The sequence below is a fragment of the Centrocercus urophasianus genome, unplaced genomic scaffold (assembly GCF_019232065.1).
Source record: "Centrocercus urophasianus isolate 14NV4802_14NV808 unplaced genomic scaffold, USGS_Curo_1.0 seq_10, whole genome shotgun sequence".
In the NCBI taxonomy this organism is placed as follows: Eukaryota; Metazoa; Chordata; class Aves; order Galliformes; family Phasianidae; genus Centrocercus; species Centrocercus urophasianus.
This window is the reverse complement of record NW_024884142.1, coordinates 41,959,272-41,985,707: the sequence shown is the minus strand read 5'-3', so window position 1 is coordinate 41,985,707 and position 26,436 is coordinate 41,959,272. Positions and strand designations below refer to the sequence as shown.

Sequence of the window (26,436 nt, the reverse complement as noted above, 5' to 3'; positions counted from 1 at the left end):
CAGTGGCAACTCACATCAATTCAGTAAATTGTTAACTGCTGAAGTTCAACATAAATACATTTTTCTTTGAGCTGTTATAGCAGTGATATCCAGGGCAGGAAGGGCAACGCAGCTGTGTTGAAAAACCTGTTTCAGCTGCCATTTGTAAACCTCTACCAGGAAGAGAAAGAAACCATGGGGCCCTGATTTGGGTCTGAAAAACATGAGTTTAGAACTGACTTGTATATTTATTCTTTATTACATTTAATGAATTTTCTTCTGCACAACCAAAAAAGTATGTTGTGTGCTTGGAGAGTTCTTTTGGAAAAAAGAAAACAACTTGGTTTGCCTAATGACAGACTTATTTGGAAAGTCTTTGCGTTCATTTAATGTCTTCAGAAATAAGTAAACAAACACTTTACTGCTCATTTCACTGATTTAAACAAAAATTCCTGCTTACTTCCAGACTTACCATAGCTGGATGCCAAAGGTAGTAAACTGTTAAACGGGAGGATGGATGATAATGAGAGCTAAATAATATCTGATAGTAACAGCTGGTGTGGTTGACATGAACACCTGAGCTATGCTATTAAATAGAAGTGACAGTGAGCTGGTTTGTTTGTTCTGAGGTCTTGGCACTCAACCAATTCCTGTAGTTTCACTTGTTTGCAGTTCTGCAGAACAGTTGGGAGAGGGGCACGTCTGGGGGTAGTAATAGCATGGGTGCTTTCCTTTTGTGTAGCAGTTTTAGATAGATCCAGAGGAGGAATTGCTTGTGTGATATGCTATTAACAGTCTGTCCACAGACCATGTATCTTCAAAGAAATTCGCAGATATTTGTCTTTCACTTATCTCAGTATTCGGTTCTGTCATTTTGCAACACCAAATGCAATTTTAATAATAAAGCTGAGTAAAAGAAGAATAAAATCATATTGTCTGAAGAGTTAGTAGGATTGTCCTGCTCTGAAAACTTAAGAAACTAAAAAAAAAAAAAACAAAAAAAAAACCTTAAGAAAAATTAAGAAAACTTACAACATATGGTTAAATACAATACTGACTCCGTGGAGCTAGTTGCAAGCAGTTTTAGCACTGTTGCAAATATACTATCTTTATTTAAAGAATCATGACTGTACATAAGCTTACAACCAAAAATCTGTCTTATTTCTGCAAATGAAAGCAACATTGAAGTATCTCAGCTGATGCTGACAGGGGCAATAGAGGCCCTCTTTTAATCTAGGCTATGTCAGAAATATGGAAAATTTCGTTCTCCCTCTGAATGTATTATAAAAGTTCAGTTAGATGGCTCAAAAGTAATGAGTAAGAAATTGTACTGAATCATTTAACTGATTTCCCCCCCCCCCCAAAATACTGGGGATCGTCATTTTGTTCTGGACATGCATTAACTCTTCAATTCTTCATCTCTGTATTTCAGAAAGTGTAGCTATTATTATTATATATTTTTCTTATTATTAATAATAATATGATTATCTAAGATCACATTTTGTGTTCTACCTCCACTGACTGACTGATCTGGAGGCTACTTTTCTTTAACTTTGGAGTTAAGTAGGGATCCTCTCCTTATTAGCTCAGTGAAGATGAAAGTATAAATAGCAGATGTTTCTAGGAAATATTAAGTGTTCCATCAGATTTCCAAATTTGACTTTCTCAATTAATCCTTTTGCTTTTGTATCTTTTTGTTGAAAAGTTAAATTACTTATATTAAAGAAATTGAAGTGTATTGTAAAATTGGGAAATGTTCCTCCAAAAAAAGAGAAAAAAAAAGTGAGTGAGAGAAATGAGTGAAATGGATCAGTATTAATTACAGCTTTAGTCTTTTTACGTGAGCTCATGGGATTTGGACCAAAGAATACAGTTATACATTGGAGAGGTCTTCTGAGAAAAGATGCTTTTTCCTTTTGTCTGACAATATTGCACGTGAAGAGTACTTCTGAAAACTGCAACTATCCTGGGGAGAAACTATTGTCATACTTCCTATTCTTGCTGAACTTTAAGAAAAGAAACAGTTCTTTGCAGTAGAAGACTTACATTTACCTTAGGATGTCATGGCATTTGTTGAGAGATTCTGGGAAGATGTTCTAGTATGCACCACACTCCAGGAAGAGAGAGAAGAAATCAAATTCCTGTTTGACCATCTAGTCTAAATCTGCCCTCTTCCAGTTTAAAACCATTTCCCCTTGTCCTGTCTCTAATGCCCTTCTAAAAAGTCCCTCCTTAGCTTTCCTGTAGGCCCCCTTCAGGTACTAGAAGTACCATTCAGGTACATCCTTCTCTCCAAATTGGAAAGATATGGATATGATGGGTTGACTATTCAATGGTTGAAATGGTAGTGCATGATCTAGCTGTGCGTATCCCTGTTCATTGCAGAGGAGTTAGACTAGATGGCCTTTAAAGATCCCTTCCAACTCTAAGGATTCTATCATTCTATGAAATTGGCTATTTGAATAATCAGATTAGAGATTCATTACAAAACACCACATTCTCTGGCACATGGAAGTCCTTCAAGTTAACTGAAGATCATTGAGAAAATTGAATGCCTCACATCAAAGTAGATGTTATTGTTATTTTTGCATGTTCTTTTTGCCTCCAACAATAGGTACAAATAATGGCATATTTGCTACAGAAGACAGATATACTTTTAGCCTCCTTTGGATTAAGCAATACATCTTGCCCAGTGATCTGAAATAGGTATAAGCAAGGCTTGTTGGCTTTATGCTTGTTGGCGTAAACTTGGGATCAATTTATGGGAAGTGCTAATTGGTCTGGCTTTGGGCTGTTTGTTTGTTTTTGTCAAGATCATGCTTTTCAAACAACAGAAATCTGAAACATTTGTATGAAAAACTAAGGAGGGGTTTTTACTTTTAGAAAATCCACATGCAGGAATCCTCTGTAGGAATCCACATGGTATTTGTGTGCCACGTGTTTGTGAAAAATGCAACCATTTAGTAACGTTGATAAATTTTGTGGTTGAAAAATGAACCCAGTTCCTGTCTCTTCTGTGCCAAAAGCTTTTCTCTGCCATACACAGACTGTATTTGTGCCCTAGGTGCAAATGACTGAATAGTAACTTGGAAAAGATGTTCATATGAAAAATCCTGAGTCATTCCAGAGCAATTGATGCCAGAAGGGAATTTTGGTATTTGGCAGGTGATCACCCCTGAAAGGAGCTATCATGATTCCTCAAATTAATAAATATAATATATAAAATACACAGAAATGGGCAATTTGCAAACCTTTCTCAAGCCAAAAACTGAGAAGAGGATGAACAAAATCACTTCAGTGAAGATGTGAAGGATTAAAGAGAGGAACAATATTAGTGCCAGTGTTGCTTTCCTCGATGAAAAATGCTGTAGAATATACTTAAACGGCAGATTTAAGTTCCTTAGCTCACTACTTACATTAGAAGTAAATAAGTAAATAAATAAATATTTTAGTTTTGCATTTCCACAGGTGTTATCTGGTTAGTTATCATAGAATCATAAAATGGCTTGGATTGGAAGGAACCCCAAGAATCATCAAGTTTCAATCCTCCTGCACAGGCAGGGCCACCAACCTCCAGATCTGGTACTAGATCAGGTTGCCCTATCCAACCTGGTCTTGAACATTTCCAGGGGCAGAGCATCCACAACCTCTCTGACAGTCTGTTCTACTCTCTCTGTGAAGAACTTCTCCCTGACATCCAATCTAAACCTTCCCTCCTCAAGCTTAAAACCATTCCCCCTTGTTTTATTAGTATCTTGCTATCATTTTACTAATCAATTTTCTATTAATACACAAGATGTAAGAGGTCAAGAGGTAGTGAAGATATTCTGAAGAACTTGGTTTTTATGTTTATGTTTATACATCTGTGATGTTCTCCACTCAAACATTGGTTGCTTGTTCAGCGACCTGACTTTGATAATCTCTTCAACTAGTAATTGCTTAGGTGATACAAAGAAGGGATTCTCATAATTCAGCTTACTACAATAAAAAAAACAAAAACAACCACATGTAAACTGGCGAAACTTTGAAGTAAACCCGGAAGACCATTTCAGCAGCAGTGTGACTGAAGCAGAGTCAATCTTCAGTTAACAAATAACAAACTTCCTTCTGGCATCATGGGCCAATTCTGTTGCATTTCAAGAATCAGATACATTGAACTACCAAATGACTCTATAACCATTAATCTGAAGAACTGAATGTGTCTGGTTTGTTTTCTTCAGCCCTTAGGCTGTCATCTACTTTTGTAGGCTAAATAAGATAACGACATTAGTTGTTTTTGGAAGTTGGTTCAGTTCTGCTTGTGGTTTAAAGTTGTGATTTTTTCCTTGGGGGGCATGTTGTCCTTAATTTTTGCAAGCATGGCTAGATAATTTTATAGTCCAGTGGATCCTCAGGATCCTTGTGTGATAAGAAAATGCTGTGAAATTCATTCTCTTCCATTTTTCTTTAAAAATCTTTTTTTGTTTTCTTCAAACCAACAGCTGCAAAACGGAGTCAGCAGCTCACAATGACATTTCTTAAAAGATGCTGTTTTCCCAACTTGTTCTTAAAAACACAATTCATAATATACAGAGAATTCCAATCTTTTTCCTTTTATTATGCAAAAGTTGTGAATAACTCAGGCCTTCTCATCAGCATTTGCAGCTTGTAGGGTATCTCTTGCAAACATCAGTCAGATTGTGCTCAGTCTTTTCTCTCCATAGTTGCTTTTATTTCCATTTATATTCAAGAGGGATCAACAAATAATCTTACTGATTCTAGACGAGATCAATAACTCCTGAGATGATACAGGCAAACATTGCCAGACTGCTACAGAAGACCAGGGAACAGCTGGGCAGACGTAGTCTGATATTAAATGCCATCAGACATTCTGATTTGCTCAAAGATTGTTTCCTAATATGATTATTAAATGGCCCAATGATGGCAGAACTTATTGAGATAGTGAGAATTCCTTGCTCAACCAGTTCTTTTTCAGTGGTCTATGACAGTTGGTGATTGAAGAAATGAATGTACATCATTCTAAGTCATGCTTATAAGACTTTTTTTCATAATCAATTCCAACTTGAAAGGCAGATACATTACTGCTATGTTTTAATTTACATACTACAAACTAGAAAAATAATCAAGTGAAACCTGCTTGGTATTCTTTCTAGGATTGGCCATGAGAAGTCTTCAGTCAAACAATAAAATGAAACAGTAGAACTATGTCATGATTTTGGGTTAAAACAAAAAGAGCTTATAGGACTGTCAAGCTTTTTTTGTTTCCCCCTCCTTGCATCAAGTGGGGAGGGGGGAAGAAATATAATAATTCCTGTTAATGATAATATGTGTACTACCTCAAAACTTTATGATTACTTCTAACCATCATTTTCTCCAAGTATACATTGCATCTGTACATATGTTCAAAAATAATGTAATGGTCATCTTTGGAAAGACCATCTCATGGCTATTTAGTTATAGGAATGAATTCGAAGTTTAACTGTTGGGGGAAGAGGGAGTGGGGAGGGGGGGAAACCCAAACAATTCTGTAGGAAATTCAGTGAAACTAATTGATTTGCTCATAAATTTATTACTTACTGGCAGCACTGCTCTTCAATCAGAGTAGTTGTTTTTGATGTTTAAGAATTAGAAATGTCTGCCTTCTTATATTTTAGCCACTTAGTTTTATAGCTTGTCCAGTAAGAGAAATAGTCTTAGAGTAAACAGTGAGTAATTGAATTAGTCTGCCTGATGATTTAACTTACAACATAAAAGCAGCTTCTTAAATTATGGTTTTCCACTCTTGAAGACTTCTCTTTGGCTTACATTAAAAGAACTGCAAGAGAGTTCTCGGTTTTTATATTTAGTTTTAGGAAAGTACAAAAGCACTTTCTTTAGGCTTGTTTTGGATGCACACATTATTGATCAGACAGTCCAGTGACTACTGTTTGTCAGAGAAATCTCAACGGTAATAACACACTGAGCTAGGAAAGCATCATTATCCTTTTCTACTATAAAAGAGAGTTTTTTCTAGTTGTATTACTTGTGTAAAAAAATCAGGAAGATTGTGTGTGGTCTTGTGGAGAAAGGAACAAAGAAGGATGTTAAATTTTAATGTTCCTCTCCCCTGAAAAATAGCATCTCAGAAATGCATAATCAATGCAACTGCTAGTGCTACAGAGCTCGCCTGTCACAGAATAAAGTAAAACTGTTTGAACAGAGCTTCAAATCCAGCCTGAGTTTACTCAAATTACACATTCTCAATCCCATTGCATTTAATGAATTTTGCCAAAATAAATGGAAAATATGTTCTCTGGTTTTAGTTGTTGTGACTGAGAGACTACTGAAAATTTAAAGCTGTAGCAAACATACTTCTTGTTCCTTTTCCATACATCTACAAGTGAGATGGAAACAGTTTGTAGCTGCTTGTGGCATAGGAAAGTCATTTTATGTCTGATGACATGCTCCTAAGTGATCCGTGCTGTAAATCCATCGGACTAACATTGGCATTGTCTTTGTACTTGCAATCATTTTACTTTTTGAAATATTTATGATGTTTCCAGTATCTGAGGTCACAAAATTTGGAAATCCCTGTATCAGCTTTAGTATAAGAATTAAAAGAATTCTTTTATTGTTTAAACACTGAATGGCTTTAATATACAAAGTTAATTTTGAATACTCATTAAATCTGATATATGTTTAAACAATGGAAGAAACACTCTAAAATATTAGTTTAATTTAATCTTGTATCCATGAGCACATCCAATTAATGGTCAGTGGAATTTCCAAAGCATGAGCAGAAGCAGAAGATCTCTTTAAAAGACATTAGATAAACTTTAATGCAAATGAAAGTACTTAGGCTTTTTGTGTTTAATGAAGTCAAATCCTCTAATTCTATGCCCAACATCATTACTTGTTCTTAAACAAAAGTATGTAGACATGTCTGTTTGGGTTCTCATCCTTTGTTCCTGGGCCCTAATCTGCATCATTGCAAGTGAATTAGTTTACTGCTTGCTTCCTTCTGGAGCAAGTCACCATTGCCCTATAAAAGAGGTAGGAGGCTCTGGAAATCGCTGATTTGTTCCAGAGTCCACTGAAACTGTGCTCTGAACAAAAGTGCACTTAAGACTGTCCTGTGGCACTGCCATGCATATGCCCCCGTGCTATGCTTCAGGCTACGTATAACTTTCACCTGTAGCCTCCAGGAAATGCTACCCTTTTGCCATCTGGAGTACTTCGAGTCAGGGGGAAAAAAAGGAAAAAAAGTTTTATATCTTGGGGCACCAGCACTACCACTGGAGAAACAGAACAAATGCTCTGCAACAACTGGCACAGCCCTCTTCAGAGGGAACAACCCCTGAGCTAGGTGTAGAAGAGCTAGTCTGTGCTACCTGGTCTGTGTGCCAAGACAATACAGACACTGTCAGAAGTTTTAACCATTTGAGGGATGGCTTTTGAGTGATACTAGTTCTTGATTTACTTAAAATACTTGTGATGCTGTCAGATTCAGATGCCAGACTGTGGGTTGATTCAGGGAGATTCCCTTTTGATAGGGGCTAGAGTAAAGAGGCAGGGTAGTTTGTTTTCTTTTTCCATAGGTTCATCAAGCTGGCAAAATATTCTCTGCAGCTACCTGTTTGCTATAATCCAACTCAAAGAAGCTGTTAGAATATGGGAGACCTTGGGCTTTGGAAGGTAACCCCCCCCATCAATGAATCATGGAGGGCAATTGCATTTTTGCTGCTTTCTCCCTGCTCTGGTCTGCTATTTGAGAAAACCTTCATTAAGCTATTGTTCTAATTCTGAAGTAATTTTTAGGAAAAAAATGAGTCGAAGAACAATAAAAGTAGGAATACACAGTATCCTTTACAAGCTGTTGTATTTATATAGTTAAGAAGCATCATTTAGAATTCCATTAGCAAGTGGAACAATCTTACAAGTATCATGGAACAGTGGCTGAAACAAACAGCTCTCATTTGCTGTTAAGTATGTTAGGTAACACTGAAAAGCAAACAGAACTTCCTTTACTTATAGAGTGATTTATTTTTTTTTTACAGTGTCATTTATATGTGGTCTATGATCATAGTTTATAGTATTTCTCTGAATCACTTAATGGTGTTGGAATTAAAAGATAAAGTCAAAAGCTAGGAATGAATCTTCAGTTAGCACTTTATGCTACATTAAGAATGTAATTATTGATTCACCATGTAATAATGTTTATTAGACTTCTCCACCCATCCCTCCCTTTCACACAGATGGTGTTGCAAATGACCTCTCAGTGGTCACCTGCTTGAAAGGAGAGTTTCATATGCAATGTGTTGTTCTTTGTTTAGATATGATAGTTTGCAAGATGTAAAATGAGGCAGCTATTTAAATTTGTTGTTCCGGCACTTGGTCTGGATATACAAGATTAAATAAAAAGAAAATTAGGAAGCAGATGCTTGTGGTTTAACAGATGAACTGTGCTAAAAGATATTCCTCATTACTGGTGGATATGAGTAATTTTACTAAGGCAGCTGTTTCCTTAATCATGAAAAACACAAATCTCTTAAGATGGCATCCAGATGTTTTCTGTATTGCTTCACAATATAATGAGTTTCCATTGTATATGCAGTATTTCTAATTCTATTAATATTTACTTATGTCCAATATATTTTAAAATACAGGTATCATCTAACTTAAGTATAGAAGACCTGAGCACTAGACATATGACATATGTTGTTCTCTCAGCCTAGTCCAGTGGTTGCTCCTGGAGATGATGGTTTTTGTGTCTCTAACCAGGATCCAAGCATTTGAATACCAGATTTCTGTAGGTTGCTGGAAGTTTTGTTTTGTGGGGGTGAAAGAGGAGATATGGGTCTGTAACATGAACCCTGTCCAAGTTATCTGAATAACAAACAGGTAAAAACAGATTTAAAACTTAGACTGGCTCTTAGGTTTAGGCTTAGTTTTCTGTTTTCACTGAGGCTGATGACAGTTTTGATTCCTGCTAGCTTGCCATCTGCCCTTGGCAGAAACATCATTTGACGGGAGGTCTGGGATTTCAGCCTCTTCAGTGATTCATTTCTATTTCTGACAAGACATAAGAACGGCATCCCAAGTCTTTGACAGAGATTTACTTACCCTGAGCTATGTTATAATTCATTTATTTGGGGTTGTGTGGGATTTCAGAAACTTAAAATTTAAGCATGGCTTTTTTAGGCATGAGTCCTGCTACTTGTGGTTTGGACCTCTGGAGTCAGCTGCCATAGCATGGTGATCTGCACATATGTAGGAAATTCAGGTCATTACTCACCTTGCAAACTACACTGTTTGAAAGTTAAAGCCACCCTGACTTTAGGGTGAGGAGTTCTTAAAGACTTTTATACCTAAATCATTGCTTCTATTACAGGCAATCGTTAAAGTTTAATTTATTTATCTCCACCTTTTCTTAAATTATCACAACAAAGGTAATAGTAAGTGACCAGCTCTTGGGCTTTATAGGTGCTAATGTGTTGTAGCTTAACTTTCAATTGGGAGTATGCATAAGCTTTAAAATAGTTAATGGTTTCTTGACACTGGTAGATAAATTAGCAGTTACTCTAACCTAAAGTTCTTTGTAGCTGAGTAAGCAATCTTAAATACATATAAGTATCAAAAAGGGAAATAACCAAATATAAGTAGACCAAAGTCTTCCTTTATGATTTTTTTAATTCTACTCCTATGTAGCAATTCATTCTCACTTTCAAGTACGCTTCAAGCATCTATATTACCGTACATTAATATTTACTTGTTTTATACCTTGCTTACTTTCTGCCAGTTTGTGTATTTACTAGTGACTTTCCTTGAAGTAAACTTTTTGATCAGACAGAATTTAGATTTTTTTTTTTTTTTTTTAGTTAAAAAAAATTCTGAAGTAATTATGTGTGTTAGCTACTGCTGATAACTTGAGGGGTTTTGTGTTCTGCTTTGTTGCTATGTACATTTGGATTAAATCAGGAAATCTCTCACTAATCCAGTTACTTCCATTTGATTAATTTCTCCATAGTCTTTTCTACCGGGGAGGAACTCTTCATGGTGCTGTGTGATTTCTTTGGTACAATAATCAGCTAGAAAAGAAAATTAATTTTCTTGTCATCAGTAAAGCCATAACAACAACAGCAAAAATTGAATACAGGTTTTTTTCAGAGTTATAATCAAATTTTTGTAATAAGCATCTTTGCATAGATTTGCTTCTGAAGAAGATATTAGCTTGATGTATGTTTTAGCTCTCTTAATAGGATAACAGATATTTTTCGTGCTCTTCAAAGTGGAATAATATCCATGGATATTATAGCATACTGCTTATTATGTGGTATGGTCCCTACAAGCTAGAAACCAGCAGGTTCTGGAGTATCCTATACAAATCTAAACTTCTCTGATATTTCCACACATTTTGAAGAAGATGTTCTGCTCTAATGTTTTACAAGTGAGATGGAGTTGTGGCTCACAGAAACCACAGGCTATCTGAATCTCCTTTAACTGCAGGGTCCAGGGAGGTTCTTTGCATACCTGCAGATCAACATTTTTGAAAGCTGGAAGTTGCTGTTCCCCTTTCTGAGCTGACGCCTTAGGTGCCAAGAGCTCTCAAAAGCTCTAATGAGTGCTCTAATGCCTGTTGCTGTCATGAATGTATTAAATACAAACTTCGGATTCCCATAAGAAGAGCTTGTTAAAAACACTGTCCTGTGCCTATTTCAGCCTTCAACTGAGATAAGAATTCTCCTGCAACTGCAGGATCTGCATTTTCCAGGTTCTCTTATCTGGAAACCGATGTGCGTATCTGTCTTTTATAATTTTATGCCCAGCACTGTGTGGCAGCAGATGCTTAACAAGATTCTGGGAATGGCTAAAGATAGTGATTGTTTTTAAACATAATATTCCTCCTGCTTTATTCACCTGATGTTGTTCTTATATGTGAGAGATTTGAATGAAAACTAGCACAGCTTTGAGGGTTATAATGAGAGAAGAGTGGTTGAGATTATTTACCTCTCTGAGTTTTTTCGATGTAGCTCTTTTCTGGGACTTTTCTGATGTCACCTGGTTCCAAGAAGCCCTCTGCTGTGCAGTGTATCAGCTCTCTCTGCTGGCATCCCTGTGAGACAAGAAACCTGCTGGGACCTTCTGCATGTGGCCAGTGGTTGGTGGCTACTGCATGGAAATTCTTGTTAAAATAAAACCCTGCTTTGTCCAGTCAAAATTCTTATTTGAGGGTGTGGCAAACCACACTTTGTAAGGAAGTTGAATTATGCTTTGTCATGATCCACTTTTCCAGATCAAAGTCAGCTCTTCCCTCCCAGGCCCAGATTCCCCTCCCAGACCGGGCTGCCCTGTGGGAGGCTGCAACTTCAGCCCCACAGGGATGTGGGTGCTCTAGGTAGGGGATCTTGTGCAGGCCCTGTGCCTCTGCAAGGGACCTACCAGCATCCAGCCATGTCAATGAACACAGGCAAAATACTTAAAATGGATTCTCCAGCACTTCTGGATGAGAGTGCACAATAAATGCAGTTGCAGCTGTGTAGGTCCGAGGTGGTGTCTGCTTGGACTCCAGCTGTCAGTTTCTACACCAAAGTAACTCATTGCAATGCCTGAGTTCAGAAATGTTGCTGACTTGCAACAAGGGTCTTTAACAACTGACTTGACTCAGCCATACTTCAGTGAAGGTTGGCTGGAATTAACCCCCAAGCCACCAGTCAAAGCAACAGGAACTGTAAAACAGATCATTGCTGCCGAGTTAATGTCAGCAATCAGATAGCATGCCAAGTTTTCGTAAACATTGGGAATATCTTGCAGGAAATTTTTTCACATAACACAACAAGTGTCATATCGCTTGGTATTGAAGAGAGTGGGATAATTCATCTTGTGCTGTTTAAAATATTTTGGTATAGCAAAAATCCTGGATCATCTTTTAGTGAAGAAGGTATTAGAACAAGATCTTCCTAAAGAATTCTTTGTTAGCAGATCACTTTAAACATAAATCAACATTTGTTATGCTGAAAGGATTTCTATTCGGTGTTCTGAAGAGAAGCAAAGCAGCCTGTCCTTGTTCATTTTCTGCTCCTGTTTCCTGCTTTTGCATTGAAATATTCATTCCCTACCCTACTGGGAAAGGCAATCAGGTACAGGAAAGCAAGCAATAAATCTTATTTAGTGGCTTGTCAGTTTTTATCTGTAAATATAAAATAAAAAGGAAAAATGCTTAATTTGATAGAATTAGAAATGTGGAGAAAATGTCTTCATCAATTAAAAAGCAATACATTAAGAAATAGAATTGTTTCCTCTGATTACTGTTAAATTTTAATTTCTCGTTTCACTGGTATGGAGCATACTATGCTCTTTTTAAATTTCTTGTGCCTCATATGCAATTCTGAGATATTTCTTTGTTTCCTGTGTTTTCTTTTCTTCCTGATTAGCAATTAAGTGTGTGATGAGGTAATCTAACACTTTCAAAGGAGTTTTTCCCTTTGGGTTCCTCCAGCTAGAGAAATCCTTTTTATTATTATTAATCTAGGGGCAATAACCATCCTGCACCCTAAAGAAAGCCAATACTGCACCAAATGACAGTTCTGCAGTTGCACCTTTACAGGTGCGTGGTACAGTTCTGATTCAGAGAGAGTATTTTGTCTAAATAAGCCTTCATTACTGCTGGATGAACATCCGTGAGGAGAGGCCAGAAAACGTCCTTGAGACTCTCAAGATAACTACTGGAATGGGAAATTTTGCTGTAGCCTTTTTCTTTATTATATATAATGTCTTCCATGCTCTGTTATTTTTGCATTTCTGTACATGCCAGTAGTAGCTATCATATTTTTGCTTACCAAAAAAGGGCTTAGTAAGTGAAATTCATATTAGCAACATATATTAAGTAGTTTCTATTTATTCACTTTTATGAACTGAAAAAATATGTAGAGTGTACAACGTTTATTTCTTAGTCTAGAAAAATTACAACTTACACTAGTTTTTCCTGTTACTATTTTGTAAATATTAAAGCCTCAAATAAAAAAATGACTTGGTTCCTTTATTAGTCTTCAACTTCTTACCCTCAATGAAAGGGTGCAGTTTTGCTGTACGAAGCTGCTATTTAGTGTATTCAGTCATTCACAAAGTTTTGTTCTATTCTTCTCATTCTTGCCTATACCATTTTACTTAATAGATAGTGATTTAGTAATCGCTTGTTCAGCCATGTTAGTGTCCATAGTTGATTTCTTTTTAACTTTGAAAAGAGAAGGAAAATACCTAGTATGTACTAGTAATAACTTGTTGAAATTGTCTTGTAAACAAGAAGTACGTTTTCACCTGAAGATTTGTCTCAAGATTGTATGATGATTCAAAATCACTTTTAAAAATCTATTTTCCTAGTTATTTTTTTTTTCCCCCTGTTTCTCAGACTGTTTCCTACATTAAAAGATGGGGATTTTGGAAAAGAACAAAGTTAGAATGCCCAGCTTCAATGCGTATTCGAAGGACTAGCAATTTCTTCAAAGCTATGTCCTCATCATGAGTAGTCTTGACTTTCCTTGAATATCTGTAGCTGGGGCAGTGTTTCCTTACCAATTACCAATATCAGATGTGTTTAGATAACTGCTACTTTTGACATTTTTATGGAGTAGGCAAGTTTTTTAAAATAAGAAATTAGGTTGTCAATTTATAGCAAAAATGGAATAGAAAAAAATCTGAGTTAGAACAATTTGAAATTAAATTACTGATGCTGTTTAACAAATATTTAGTTGAGAAATTAGAATGCATTTCTGTCCAGAAGCAATTAATATAATAGAATTTTTTATGAGTTTGAATTTTTTTTGGTGATGAGAAATAATACAGCCCATAGCAGAGTAGTTATGGAGCCTTGGGCTGTTACTGTCCTTGATGCCACTGCTATGGTTGAACATGTACGTGCCTTTTGAAGGGGTGATTGCATCTTGATGTTAAATACAAGTCTAAAAAGAATGTATGACAGAACATTGACAATCTCCACCTTTGGTGTCCTTTACATATGGTAGAAAAGTTAGTTTTATGCTGCGCAGCCAATAGATGCTGCTACAGGAATTTGTGCCCATTGCTAAGGAGGTTCGTTTTGACCACTCTCCTGTTAATACCTCAGTGTTTCAGAGCAGAGATGCTAAGTTAAACTGGTACGTTGACCATACCATATATTGTGAAAATCTCAGGAGAGCTCTCTTGTGCTGTAAGAGCAAAACGTGTTCAGGTTTAATAGCACAGGTGAACAAATGCAACTGTGTGGTGTAACATGGGAAAAGCTTGTGGGCAAATTGTGGGTCACTTTCTCCTCTCCAGAAAATCTACTGGGAGTTAACACAGTTCTGCATCAGCTGTTTTTACTGAGTTTCCCACAAGGTTTCAACCTTGGGAAGACTGAATGTTGTGCTGTCTGATGATCACAAATCCATGACTAATTCTTGTCAGAATCCACACAATCAATAATCGGGGAAATCAGAAATAACATGAATTCTGAAGGGATTCCCAAGCAGATTGTTTTCCCTGCTGCACTATTTCAGCTTTCTCCCAGCACTCGCAGGCACTCCACTCAAAAATGTTTTCTGACTTCAGCCAGAATTTAGCTTCAAATTCTTTAACTTCTCAAGATATCTGTAATTCCAAGTCTAGGACTACTTTCACAGAAACTTGTGTCATATGAAGAGACTGTGGAGTAGTCTGGAGGTTCTTTATGGTAACATGATTGTCCCAGAGTTTTAAATTCCCTTTGGATCATATTCTTAAACAGTGAAAACCTTTTGTCCAGATAAGCTGTGGTTGTTCTATCTCTGGAAGTATTCCAGGATGGGGCCCTGAGCAGGCTGATCTGGTGAGGGGGCAACCCTGCCCACAGCCAGGGGTTGGAACTGGATGGTCTTTAAGGTCCCTTCCAACCCCAGCCATTCTGGGATTCTGTGATACTCTGTCTAAAAATATAGAGATGTTTCCTTTGCACTGTTTTCTTTCTCTGATAATTTACTGCACTCTACTTGGCTGTACTGTGAGTTGCACCAAGTGTACAAGTTGAGTTCTAAAAATAAATAAATACAAACCCATCATAAATACACTCAAGGGGAAAAATAAATTGAAGAGAGTCATTACTGGAGAGAGAAGATGATGAAAGTGACTTCACTATTCTGGCTATTACACCCGAGTTAATGCCTTTCACTTTTGCACTGGATTTCAGTGTAATCCCAAGCAAATAGGCCTTGAACATCTATATTCTGGGATCTCTGTATAGATTTCCACATATAAGTTGGAACAGTTTTGCTTCTTATTAGAAGCTCTTTTACTAAAGTTCTCAGTGCTCCAAAAGTCAGGCTAACCTGAGCTGTGCTGGCAATCGAAGGAGAGCAACATACTATTTGTTGTAGTGTTATAGGCTATTTCTCTAATCATAAAAGTTCCTGATGTTAAATTGTTTGTAATTCTTGTGGGTGTATACGTTCAAGGTCTTTCTCTTTATTTTAAAGGGGAACTTTTAGCTAGAGCTCAGTTAACTCTGCTATCTGTAGGAGTATATTCCAATTTCTGAATTAACCATGGCATTGACGTCAATTTGGGTGTAAGCTGACTGAGTCCATAAAGACTATGATGCTGAAAAAATATCACTACAATACCATTTCTCTTTTTTGTTTTTGGCAGCGGGGGAGGTGTTGTGGTGTGCTTTGTGTTTGCCTCGGATTACCTGTGCAGCACATTCACCACACAGCAGGTACCTGGTGATCCAGCCCAAGTACCCATGGCATACTTAACAAATCCCATCACTGTGAGCTGACTTGTCCAGAACGTATGCAGTGCTCCTATGACAACATCCCTGTGCCCAGGGAGGACATATCATCTTGGGCAGGCAGCTTTGTACTGTCCAGAATGGACCCAGCAGTTCACCCAACTAATAAACCCCCTGCTCCATTGCACAGCAGAGCATGACCAGTTGTCTCTGACACTGTTGTCTCTGATTTAATGCTGTTCTTGCCAGTGCTGTTGTCTGGATGTCTTCACCATGTAACACTGCTGTATGAGTTCTTCTTAGTCCATGGCATACACTAGCTATCACCCTATTATGCTGTGTAATAGAAGACTGAATGTGCTGCTTTGTTTCTTCAATCACTAAGGAAAAAACAGGAATTCTTTGTTATGCTGAAATATTGTTTATTGGGAACTGCAATGAATTTTCTAATACTTTTTTCTTCTTAACTTCCAGATTTTCCGGAAGAAGGCAGTAGAGCTTGGAGAGAAATTGCTGCCTGCTTTCAACACTCCCACTGGGATACCTTGGGCACTGCTTAATATTAAGAGGTAAAATGTGATTTTTGGTGACTAGAGCATATAAAAAAGTTCTCTTGAATCTAAAATCCTTTGCCACAGAACTATTGCAGTTGCAGCACAGTTCTAATCTTTCCAGCGAGGTAAAAGTTCATGTAAGATCCTTAGTTCTATAACTTACTCTTTTAGTACGTTCATCACTTTTCCCAAAGTCCTACATTAGTGTTAGTGTTGTTATACAAACACTAGTTGCAAAAGGATGGGTGCTACTCTGAAAAGGGAAGGTGTCTAGCTACTTGTACTCTTATTTTTATCTGTTCTCACTTGCCATTGTTAGTCCTTCAATAACTAGTATATCAAGAAGCAACAGTAATGTCTGCTACAAATTACTTTCTGGTTCTCACTCACTAATGAGAAGCGTATAATCTCTCAGCTTTCATAATACTGTAAATAAATCTCAGCATCACCCATTACAAGAATGTGGGGTACTGCTTGTCAGGGAGAATCAAGGAGAGTTTCTTCTCTGCATGTGTTGATGTCACATGTTTTATATGTTTCTTTGGTTATGTGATTCCCTCCTTAACAGTAAGCTTCTCCTGTTCTCTGCTTAATGTATATTCATGGTATGCCTTTTTTCCACTCTGAGACTTGGCACTGGTACACTTGCTAGGTTGGCTATCTATGTCTGAGGATTCCCAATAAGCTCCTCAGAGCCAGATCCTACAGAAATCCCTAGCATTGTAGTTTGGGCAGGGTTATCTCCCCTCTTTCTTTCAGACAGAAAGGATGCAAGGGACCAAGAATATGAGTGTGTGCTAGGGGCAGGAGGGAGCTTGTTCCTTGTGGACTTTTTCATCACTGAAGGAACTGATTAACTGCTGCTTGGTGGTGGTCCTTGTAATTCAAGTAGTTACTTATATGCAGGTTAATGATTTATTCTCAAAAGATTTTAATGAGTTCTGCACAAGTTAATTGCACTATAGTTTGAGCTTTTTCATTTGTTTTTAAGCTGTTACAAAAGCTTCTGAGCACAAAATCCTAGCATACATCTGTAATTCCAGCACAACAGTACTTTATACTACATAGTGTATTTAAATATTATTAAAGGTATTCAGGCTAAAAATTTCTTATATACAGCCCTTATCTAAATCATTACTTGTCTACTAAATATATCATTTATTTTTTTTTCAAATGTTTCAAATTCAGTGGTGGATCTTTAGGATTTTGTTCCTGGTTCTCTCATAACAAATGCTGTGGGACACTGCAAATGTTGATCCCAGGCAATATAAGATAGTGATTAAAAAAAAAAAAAAAAAAAAGGTTGGGGATCCATTTTTTATCTTTCACCAAAGTGGAAGAAAATCTGCATCAAGATAACTTCATCTGTTATGTTAGCAAGTGTTACATTCAGTGCTGTGTTCTTGGTGGTTCATTCCGAATCCTTACACATCTGTCTAGATTTGACCTTCAGTAGATGACAATTCTATAATACCGTGCATAAACAAATATGCTGTCATCCAGGCTTAGGAAATGCTAAGCCACTGAAGCCTGAATATATTACAGATCTAATATGCCTCATTTCTGATTAGTATTTTATTTGATTTTATTTTGATTTATGCTTCAAACTGGAGAACATTGACAACAAATTGTGGGTGTCTGGTTATTTTTAAAAGACTATTTTTGGATTAACAGATGAGCTGAATACTGGTTTCACCAGGCAAATATTCTTCACAAAATAGCTTATTTTCTCTGCTTATCCTGCAGCATCAGAGCCAGACTTGCTCTCTCTGTGATTGCCTGCGTGCAAACCTTCTTTTGTCTTTGTGAGTCCTAGCATGCCAAAGACATCCACCTTACGTCTTGTCATCTCTTTCTTTTCCATTGTTTTTCTTTGTTTTGTTTCTTTCTTCTTGATTCAAAGACCATGGGACACTTGCTGTCTATTTGTGGAACCTTAATTTTCAAATAAAAATGCTAATTGTACTTTTTCTGCAGCTAAAATTGTTAGCCAGTTTCTTGAGTATGTTTGTTTCTATATGAAATTTCACATTATCACTAAAGAACATTTTAAATAATTAGATTGGGAGTTTGTAGTGAAATGTCCTTTTATTTCTTTATTAGTATTTAGGCTGCATTTCCATTGTTTTTGATGTTCTTGATATTGCTTTGTATCTTCACCTCACTTTCAGAATCTGTTTTTCACTCACAGCTGACAAAGCTAGTTCTTAAAATTTGTAATTCCTCACATCCAAAAGAATTCTTTAGATATTTTGTTCTCAATGCTTGTAAAACTGCAACTACTACAGCTTCTTTAATTACTATACTAATGTTTATGATTCTTATTTTTGTTCTCAGTGAGCCACGATAAACTGACTTATTGATGCTAAAGTTTTCAATTCCTTTTCTCTTAAACTTCAAGTTTAAGAGAATTAAATAAATAAATTATCAAGTAATTTATGACTAAGCAATTGTATTGACTTGGTATTTCTGTAATCTCCAATCTATAGGAATAAAAAATTCTGAAATTACGGCCCTCCTAGATGGTGATTTAAGTAATCTTAAGAAATATCCATCATGTGTCATGTTTATAGTGTCAAGTATCCTTTTAATATATTTACCCTGCAACTATTAAAAAGGAAACTGTATATGATTTGGACTTTTGAGATGGTAACCAGCTGTGAAATACAGGGTGCCCCAGTTTCCAGTTTGTTGTTGGTCTATTGGACCACTCAAGAAAATACTTCTCAGTATGAGATCCTGTACGATGTTTTTTTTTCTTTTGGATGGAAAATCTCTCTTTATATCACTTTTTTCCTCCCCCCTTTTTTTTTTTCTTTTGGAAGCAAAACTTTTTTTTTTTCTTTTTCTTTTTCTTTTTTTTCCAGTTCCTATTAGTTCTAATAACATTAAATTACTGCTTTGTAATAAACAACCCAGCACCATTCTTCCGTGAAGAATCATAGTTTCCATAAAATGTTTGCTCTCCCTGCGCAGACCAGTGGAATTGCTGTTTTAAAGTTATTTATTATCCCCTGTGTGACAGTATGTAGCGATACTATTAGTCACTAAGTTGACTGGCTTTTTACATAGAATCAGTCCATAATATAACCTCTCAGCTCATCTGAAATTTTGAAAAATGGTTATGCCTTACATCTATGAAAAAGCTTTTGTCTGGACTAAACAATTTTTTGTATTTTTTTTCTTTAATTTCTGGAGACAACAAAGTAGGTTGTCTGGACCTCCAGCTTGCTTCCTAGTGCTGTTACAGGGAGGATACTGTGGGTTTTTTTCCTGACTCCATGAGAGAACGGCTGATTTCAGCATTAGTGGATATAGGGACTGTGGGAAATCCTGTATAAAAGGAAAGGGCCATGAGGTGTGGATGGAGTATTACAGAGCAGGAAACTTAATGGAAGTCAAAGGGGAGGAAATTAAAGTAAATTTGATTAATGTGTGTTGAAGTCAGGAAGTGATAAGATTTACTTGACATAAACACAAAATGTGTACTGTGTTTGATGTCAGCCAAGGATTCTTTGCCTTTTATACTTTAGCACTGATTATACATTAACAGTGGACCTGAGCTGAATTCAATATTACATATTTTGCAAAGAGAGATTGCAGAGAACCTGCTAAATTGTTTGAACAAAGCTGTTACTCATTTGTAGGTAATCAAGGATAGAAGTAACCAAAACTGCAGTGTTTTTGCTATTGGATCCGGCTAGCATGTCTTATTTTTATAAAACAAATTGCACTTGATTTTTTTTTTTTTTTTAATTTTAATTTTTATTTTAATCACATAATATACAGAATATTCATGTTAGGCCACAGACCTTGCCAGGCCTCCATACTTGTATGAATCTTTTCTGAAGCTACATGTGACTCTGGAATCCCCTGCCTTTGTTCTGAGCAAGATGATGGACCCACAGAGCATCTTTTTTCCTCCCACCTTTATTGAAAAAAAATAATGCCTTCTTAATTTTTCATATCAGATCATGTTTCTAAGGCAGAATGTGCTTTTTCTTTCCCCTGGGATCAAGTTGGAATGCTTTAGGTTTTACCACCACCTGTGCTTCCTGTTCCCTGACAGCAGCATAGAGGAGAAAAGCTCTCCCCCAGCAGGCCAACTCGCTTTACAACGGGTTCCAGGTGCCTTGACGAGAAGGGTTTTGTGCTTCAAAATGCCACAGTGTAGCCAGGGGGACTAAGGCACAGGTGGTTTTTTTTTTTTTTTTTTTTGTTCCTGCAGCGCATGCACTTCGGTATTTCAGGGAATTGGTAACATTTTAATTTGCAGTCATTTAAAGAAACTTAGCTACCACCATCTTCCATTTAGTAGGAAATGTTGCTCAAAAATCAGCAACTAATGTATAAAGTGTTAAAGATAGACAACAGTACTTGCTTTAAAATAATTTAACATTTCAATGTGCTTCCCAGATTCAAAACATGTTTACAGTTCATATGCCTAAATCACACAGAAATTGGGTCTCATAATCTCTTTAGAGCCCTATTGTGTTAGGAAAGCTTACTGTTTTCTTAAGAAAAGATGCAGTTTAATGTTTAACAGAGTGGCTTTCTTCAAAATCTGGGACTTCTAAAATGTCATAATCAATGCACTTACTTAATCATTCCTTATGATTTGTAAAGGGAACTTTATGCACTGAGATGCACTGAGAAAGCCTGAAAATATGAAGTTAGGATCCAGTCAACTAAATTCAGTAATTTGTTTTTGGACAGCTTAATTCCCCAGCTTAATTTATCAGAAATGTCAAACTATGAATGTTGCATGATATTGCAAAATTTTCCTAAACATCATGTTGTCTGTATAATACTATATTCTTTACCAGAGATAGTGATTCATGCGTTTTCTTGTCCTAATGACTCATCGGGCTTTTCTAAAAGGGAAAAGGGAAAAGGGAAAGGGGAGGAAAGGAGAAGAGAGGAGAGAAATCTCACACATTGTCAGAAGGTTAATGTAAATTTTCTGGTTTGCATTATTAATTCTAACATCTAAATTAAAAAAAAAAAAAAAAAAAAAAAAAAAAGATTACAGAGCTAAGAAAAGGTTATTCAAATTTGACTATCATTGCAAAAAGAAATGTGTGATTTAAAAGGATTGTGATTAGGAAAAACTTGCATTGTCTTCACTGTCACTGTAAGGCTGGGCAGAAGTTGCGTTTAGGTAGAATCTTCAATTTTATCTTTTCTGTCTACTCTGGGCTTAATTTTAGAGAAAGGGAATCTAAAGTGCCTTAGAAAATAAAGCTAAAAGTAATCTTGTATGCATGTTTGACAAAGGCTTGTGTGTGTGGTTTTGGCAAATGCTTCACTGGTGCTGTTAACTGAAGTCGTAACAGTAATAAAAAAGGATTTGGATATTGAGTAAAATACTTATATTTCCACTGTTAAAACATACTGATTGAAACCAGACTTTTTCCTACAAGCATTTGGATCACAATGTGGATTTGTATTAGTACTGGTTGTAGAATGATAAATCCTTGCTGAACTTCAGCTACGTAAAAATTGTTTTTCTGGTGCTAAACACTTTTTTGGAAGATCAGATTATTTGCCTTCTTAGAGGTATTGATGTCTCCCTATTGGCTAAAGAAGGCTTTAGACAAATTATTAAAAGAAATAAATTTTTAAGTTAGGAAAGTGAATTCCAGCCTGATTTATAAGTAACCACTGATAGATTGTTTCAGTAAGGGTATATCTTGCCAGCACTATTGTTTTAAGTGATGCTGAATCTGTTGATGCATTGCATGGTTCATAAACAACTTTAGAGTTCTTGAGTAAGTACAATGCAATTTACCTCAAAATGATTTTGTTTGGACTCTACATATTACCATGTTTTACTCCATCTCTTTAGCAACTTCTGTTTTAGAAAGCCTTAGAACACTACAGTAAGCAAATTGCTTGCCTTTTCTTTGCCTTATTTGAAATGAGGAGTCCATTCTGCACTGAATGACTAGTGCCTTGTATTCAGTAAGAATCAAACGAACTATTCTTAAATTTATAGCTATTGAAAATAGCGGCATTCCTTTTTTCCCTTGAGTTACCATAAATAATTCTTCCATGTTCACAGATGAAATAAGTAAATCGATCTGAAAGTATTACTAAAATTTGGGTTTGATGTATTGGTGCAGTTTTGGGGACAGATATTTTAGACCTTTGGTAGTGTCTAATTGCACTACACAGTGCAAGGATCCCAAACTATGAAAATATTTGTGAGATCAAGGAAATCGAGGGGGGCAAGGGGAAGAAAAGAAATAAAGAACCAAGAAAAATATTTTTTTGCAAAACTCCATAAGATTAAATTGTATTATTTAAACAGCAGTTTTAATTCAATACTGTAACCATGAATTTGTATGAGAAGCTGCCCATCGGTAATAGTGTATCAAGGACTTGGGACCTACTGTTGCTACTGCAAAGTATCTTCCTCTCTTCCTCAGTTCAAGTGCTTTTTTTGTTTTTTTTTTCAAGGGAGAAATATTTTGGTCCCAAAATCTAGAGTTTACTAGTTCGCTGTAAAATGAGTGTGAATAATTAATTACAGGTTAGTTATTACCATACTGCTGGTGTTTGTAAAACCCTATGCAGGGATTAGTATTGTGATCCCATAGAACTAACTGTAGGATTGCAAAGACTTCAGAGCTCTCTGTGATAATAATGAGAGGTGGTGCTGATTGTTTTAAAACAAAACCAAGATTGTGATGTCCTGCAGAAGCCTGCTAGTAGAGGAGAATATTTGTCTTCATTTCATGGCTTTGTCCCACTCCTCAGCAGGCATTCTCAGTGGGGTGTCAAAATCTCCTTCAGCTATTGTGAATTTTCATCTTGAATGTTCTTTAAGGACAGGAAGTGACTTTTTTTGTGTGTTGTTTGTAACAAGGGTAGGAAGACTTCTGAAAGTGGAAGAGACATTAATCAGGACCGGCAAGTTACACTGTTTTGTGTTTTGCCTTAGAAAGTATCAGAAGTCAGCACTTACGGTATATACAGGGGATGCTGTGTACTGGCCAGGTATTTTATGTTTTCTGCCAACCCAGATGTAAATTAACCAGGCCCTGGTTGAAACAGCCAGGATTTATGGGGAAAGACATAAAGGTTTGTAAAGAAGAGCACGAGGAAATTTTATCAGATCCTCAATTTGCTTCCCAATAATTAAAACTGCTCTTCTTCCCATAGGAAACAGGCTTGCAAGGTTTGGAAATTGTCTTTATGGAAAAGAGGATTTTATACATCAGCAGACAAACTGGTTGGTGGTGCTTGTGGTTCTTCTTTAGCAGCTAAATGCTGCTATCCCTTTGATATTGTCAAGATAATTGAGAGCTCCCTGCATGAAGTATTTCTGTGCTGCCCAGGAAAAACAAGGGATCCCCTGGATCTCTATGGTTGCACTGAGTTTCTAGGTGTATTTGAGAGCTGAGCATGCAAGCACACAGGAGAGGGCCTAGCCGAAGGTGAGAGACAATTGTATGTCTCACCAGCACAGCATGAGCCAGCTCTCACTGCAGTCACCAAGCAGCCATTCAGCAGGAGGCTGTCTGAGGAGTGCTTGTCTCTCCCTGAGGTAAAGAGATGGTGTTTGGCCACCTGAGCTTCTCTCCCTGACCATTCTGACTGCTGGAACCAAGACTCCTTGGTGTAAGCGCAGACCCCAGCACTGGCTGTAGATCATTCCCCTTTCAATTGCTTGTATCATACATGACCATTTTTTAATTTGTGTCCACCAAAATATGGTCCTATTACAGACAAAATGTGACTGTTGGAAAAGGCTTCCTTCAGAAAAAAGGAAGTCAAGTCACACAGACTTTGTGTTTCGTTAAACACCCAAAATGAGTGCAAGCACTCCTCAGTAACTGCAATTCAAGTCACTTCATGGGAACGCTTCAATTAAATAACAGTTATGCTACAATTGTCTTGCCTAAGAAATTTCTAAGTGACAGATGGTCAAGAGACATTTATTATTCACTTTGTGCATTTGATATATGTACATTTGCATGATTTTGCCTGTAAAATCCATCAGAGAAAGGTCTCACTAGAGACATTTATAAATGGCCATGAAGAAAGGAAAGAGGATTTGAAGATTCACTTGTGATTTTAGCTGGAATTATTTTGATACTTTCAGCTGGACAAGTTCTCAAATCTAGCAGCATTTTCATTAAAATAATAATTTCAAAGTGGAAAGAGTTTGGGCTGTTTGTTTGCTTTTCCTCTACTCTTGTTTAAGCATCTCTATAATTGGTGGATAAGTAAGAGCAGAGGGATTCCAAGCCTTTGATAGTCTCACTAAATGATTGGCAGTATTGTGTGTGATACCTAAGCATTACAAGACTACAGGAACGAGATTTTTCCCTAGTACCAAAAGAAAGTACAATTTTAGATGCTAAAAAAAGCACTAGTTTAAATATGTGACTAATATTTGTAGCTATTTTATAATATTCTAATTATCCTAAAGGAGTGAGCGTGAAGAAGTATTGCTAACAATGTTTTGTGGAAATTATAATTGAGAAGAGATTCTTCTACCTTCTTCACAGAAGACTCCTTTCTTTTCCTCACTAAGAATATAGTAATTGCTTCAATGTTATTCTAAGTACACTCTCCTTTTAAAATGGATTTAATACATATATATGTACATATACAAACATTGCACACATATATTTATATAAACATTTATACATACATATTTATAAAGATTTATTTGTGATTTATGGTTTCTTATTACTGCTGATACAAGAGAATCTCTCCTTAATCTTCTCTGAATGATAACCATCTGGCTGAATGACTGAAAATCTACCTGTAAACATGATGCTTGACGTATCTCCCAATTAACTATTTCACTTATCTCAAATAGAAGCTTTTCTCTATAGCACTTTATAATTTTAATAATACTCTGAAGCTTTAATTTTGTGTTTTTAGTTTTATTGTAGCCAGTGCTGACAGGTGTTTTGCATGTTTTGTTTTGTTTTTTTTTAACTTATTTAGTTTTAAGCTGACTAGCCATATCTGCATATGATTTTGTTCTGAATGGTTTCATTCAGGAAAAAAACTTTTCATGAATAAATCAAATATTCTTTCAGCTCAGTTTTCTGTTTAATACCCTATTGGGGCCTTAAAATATAAAATAGACATACAGTATAATGCATTCTTCTCTAGAAATCAGTCAGTTTCACCAGAGAAGTGAGAATATTCATGCCGACTGATTTTAGAATTTTTAGAGCTTTTGAAATATCATTTATTTTAACATAAACTAAAGTTTATTAATTGTTAATTGTACAGTTATGTTTAGCATCTGGGAACATTAGGAGAGCTTGCTTTAGTTTCAGGAAACAAGTGATTGAAGGATTATTGGCTTCCTTGTTTCCAGCTCCAGCTATTTTAACTGTGGAGTGAGTGCTTTTTAGTAGTATTTCTTCAGGTTTATGACCAACTTCATCCAGTCATCCAGCTGAGAACAGAACTTGTCCTTGCTTTTAAATAATAATCTCAGCATTGAATACAGACAGCAGAAGTGCTTTATTTCTTACTTTCAATTGTCTAATGTTCATCAGTGTGATGATGCAGTTCCTATTCTCTGCTTATAATGCCTCTTGACCTGTTTTGAATCCTGAATCTAAGTTGCAAGTGGCCATTTGTGGTATCAGTTTTTCATTACAAGATTCCGAGATCATCCAATGCCTTTATTTCTGTGTTTTCAGTAAACCAATAAATAATTCAATCCATCATTATCTCTGGTCTAATTCATATATTTTCTAACCCTACTGCTCCTCTTCCATGCCTCTTTCCCTCTTCTAATCTAAATTTTATTATCTTTATTTTTGAGGAGAAGCACACCAGTGGTCATTTTCTGTTCTGTTTCTTCTACTAAACTATGATTCTGCACTTGATCCAATATATTTAATAAGAGAAACCTAAAATCTGATACAATATAGATATATATTTTATAAATAGATGTATAAGTATTGATATATTTGCATATAAACACTTTGCACTGCAAGGCAAGTTGGGCTGATTTAGACAAATTTGGGAGAAAGAATAAATTGTAAAAAGAAAAAAAAAGTTCTTTGCTGCTGGAGGCTATCTAGGCTTAATGATGTCTTATCTTCCATTTCTCTCAAATACAGAATTAAGTGTTTTTTACCGCTCCCCAGCACAAGCACTTAATAAAGAAACTAATATATATATATAATATTCTATATA

The 26,436-nt window shown here is 36.2% G+C and overlaps 1 protein-coding gene across 1 annotated transcript in view; it reads left to right on the top strand.

The window, feature by feature from the left end:
• MAN1A1 (mannosidase alpha class 1A member 1) overlaps window positions 1–26,436 on the top strand; it is a 135,178-nt gene that overhangs the window by 59,620 nt on the left and 49,122 nt on the right. The window contains exon 5 of the mRNA XM_042813990.1: window positions 16,175–16,269. Within this exon, the coding sequence (XP_042669924.1) occupies window positions 16,175–16,269 (95 nt within the window). The remainder of the gene's footprint in view (window positions 1–16,174; window positions 16,270–26,436) is intronic.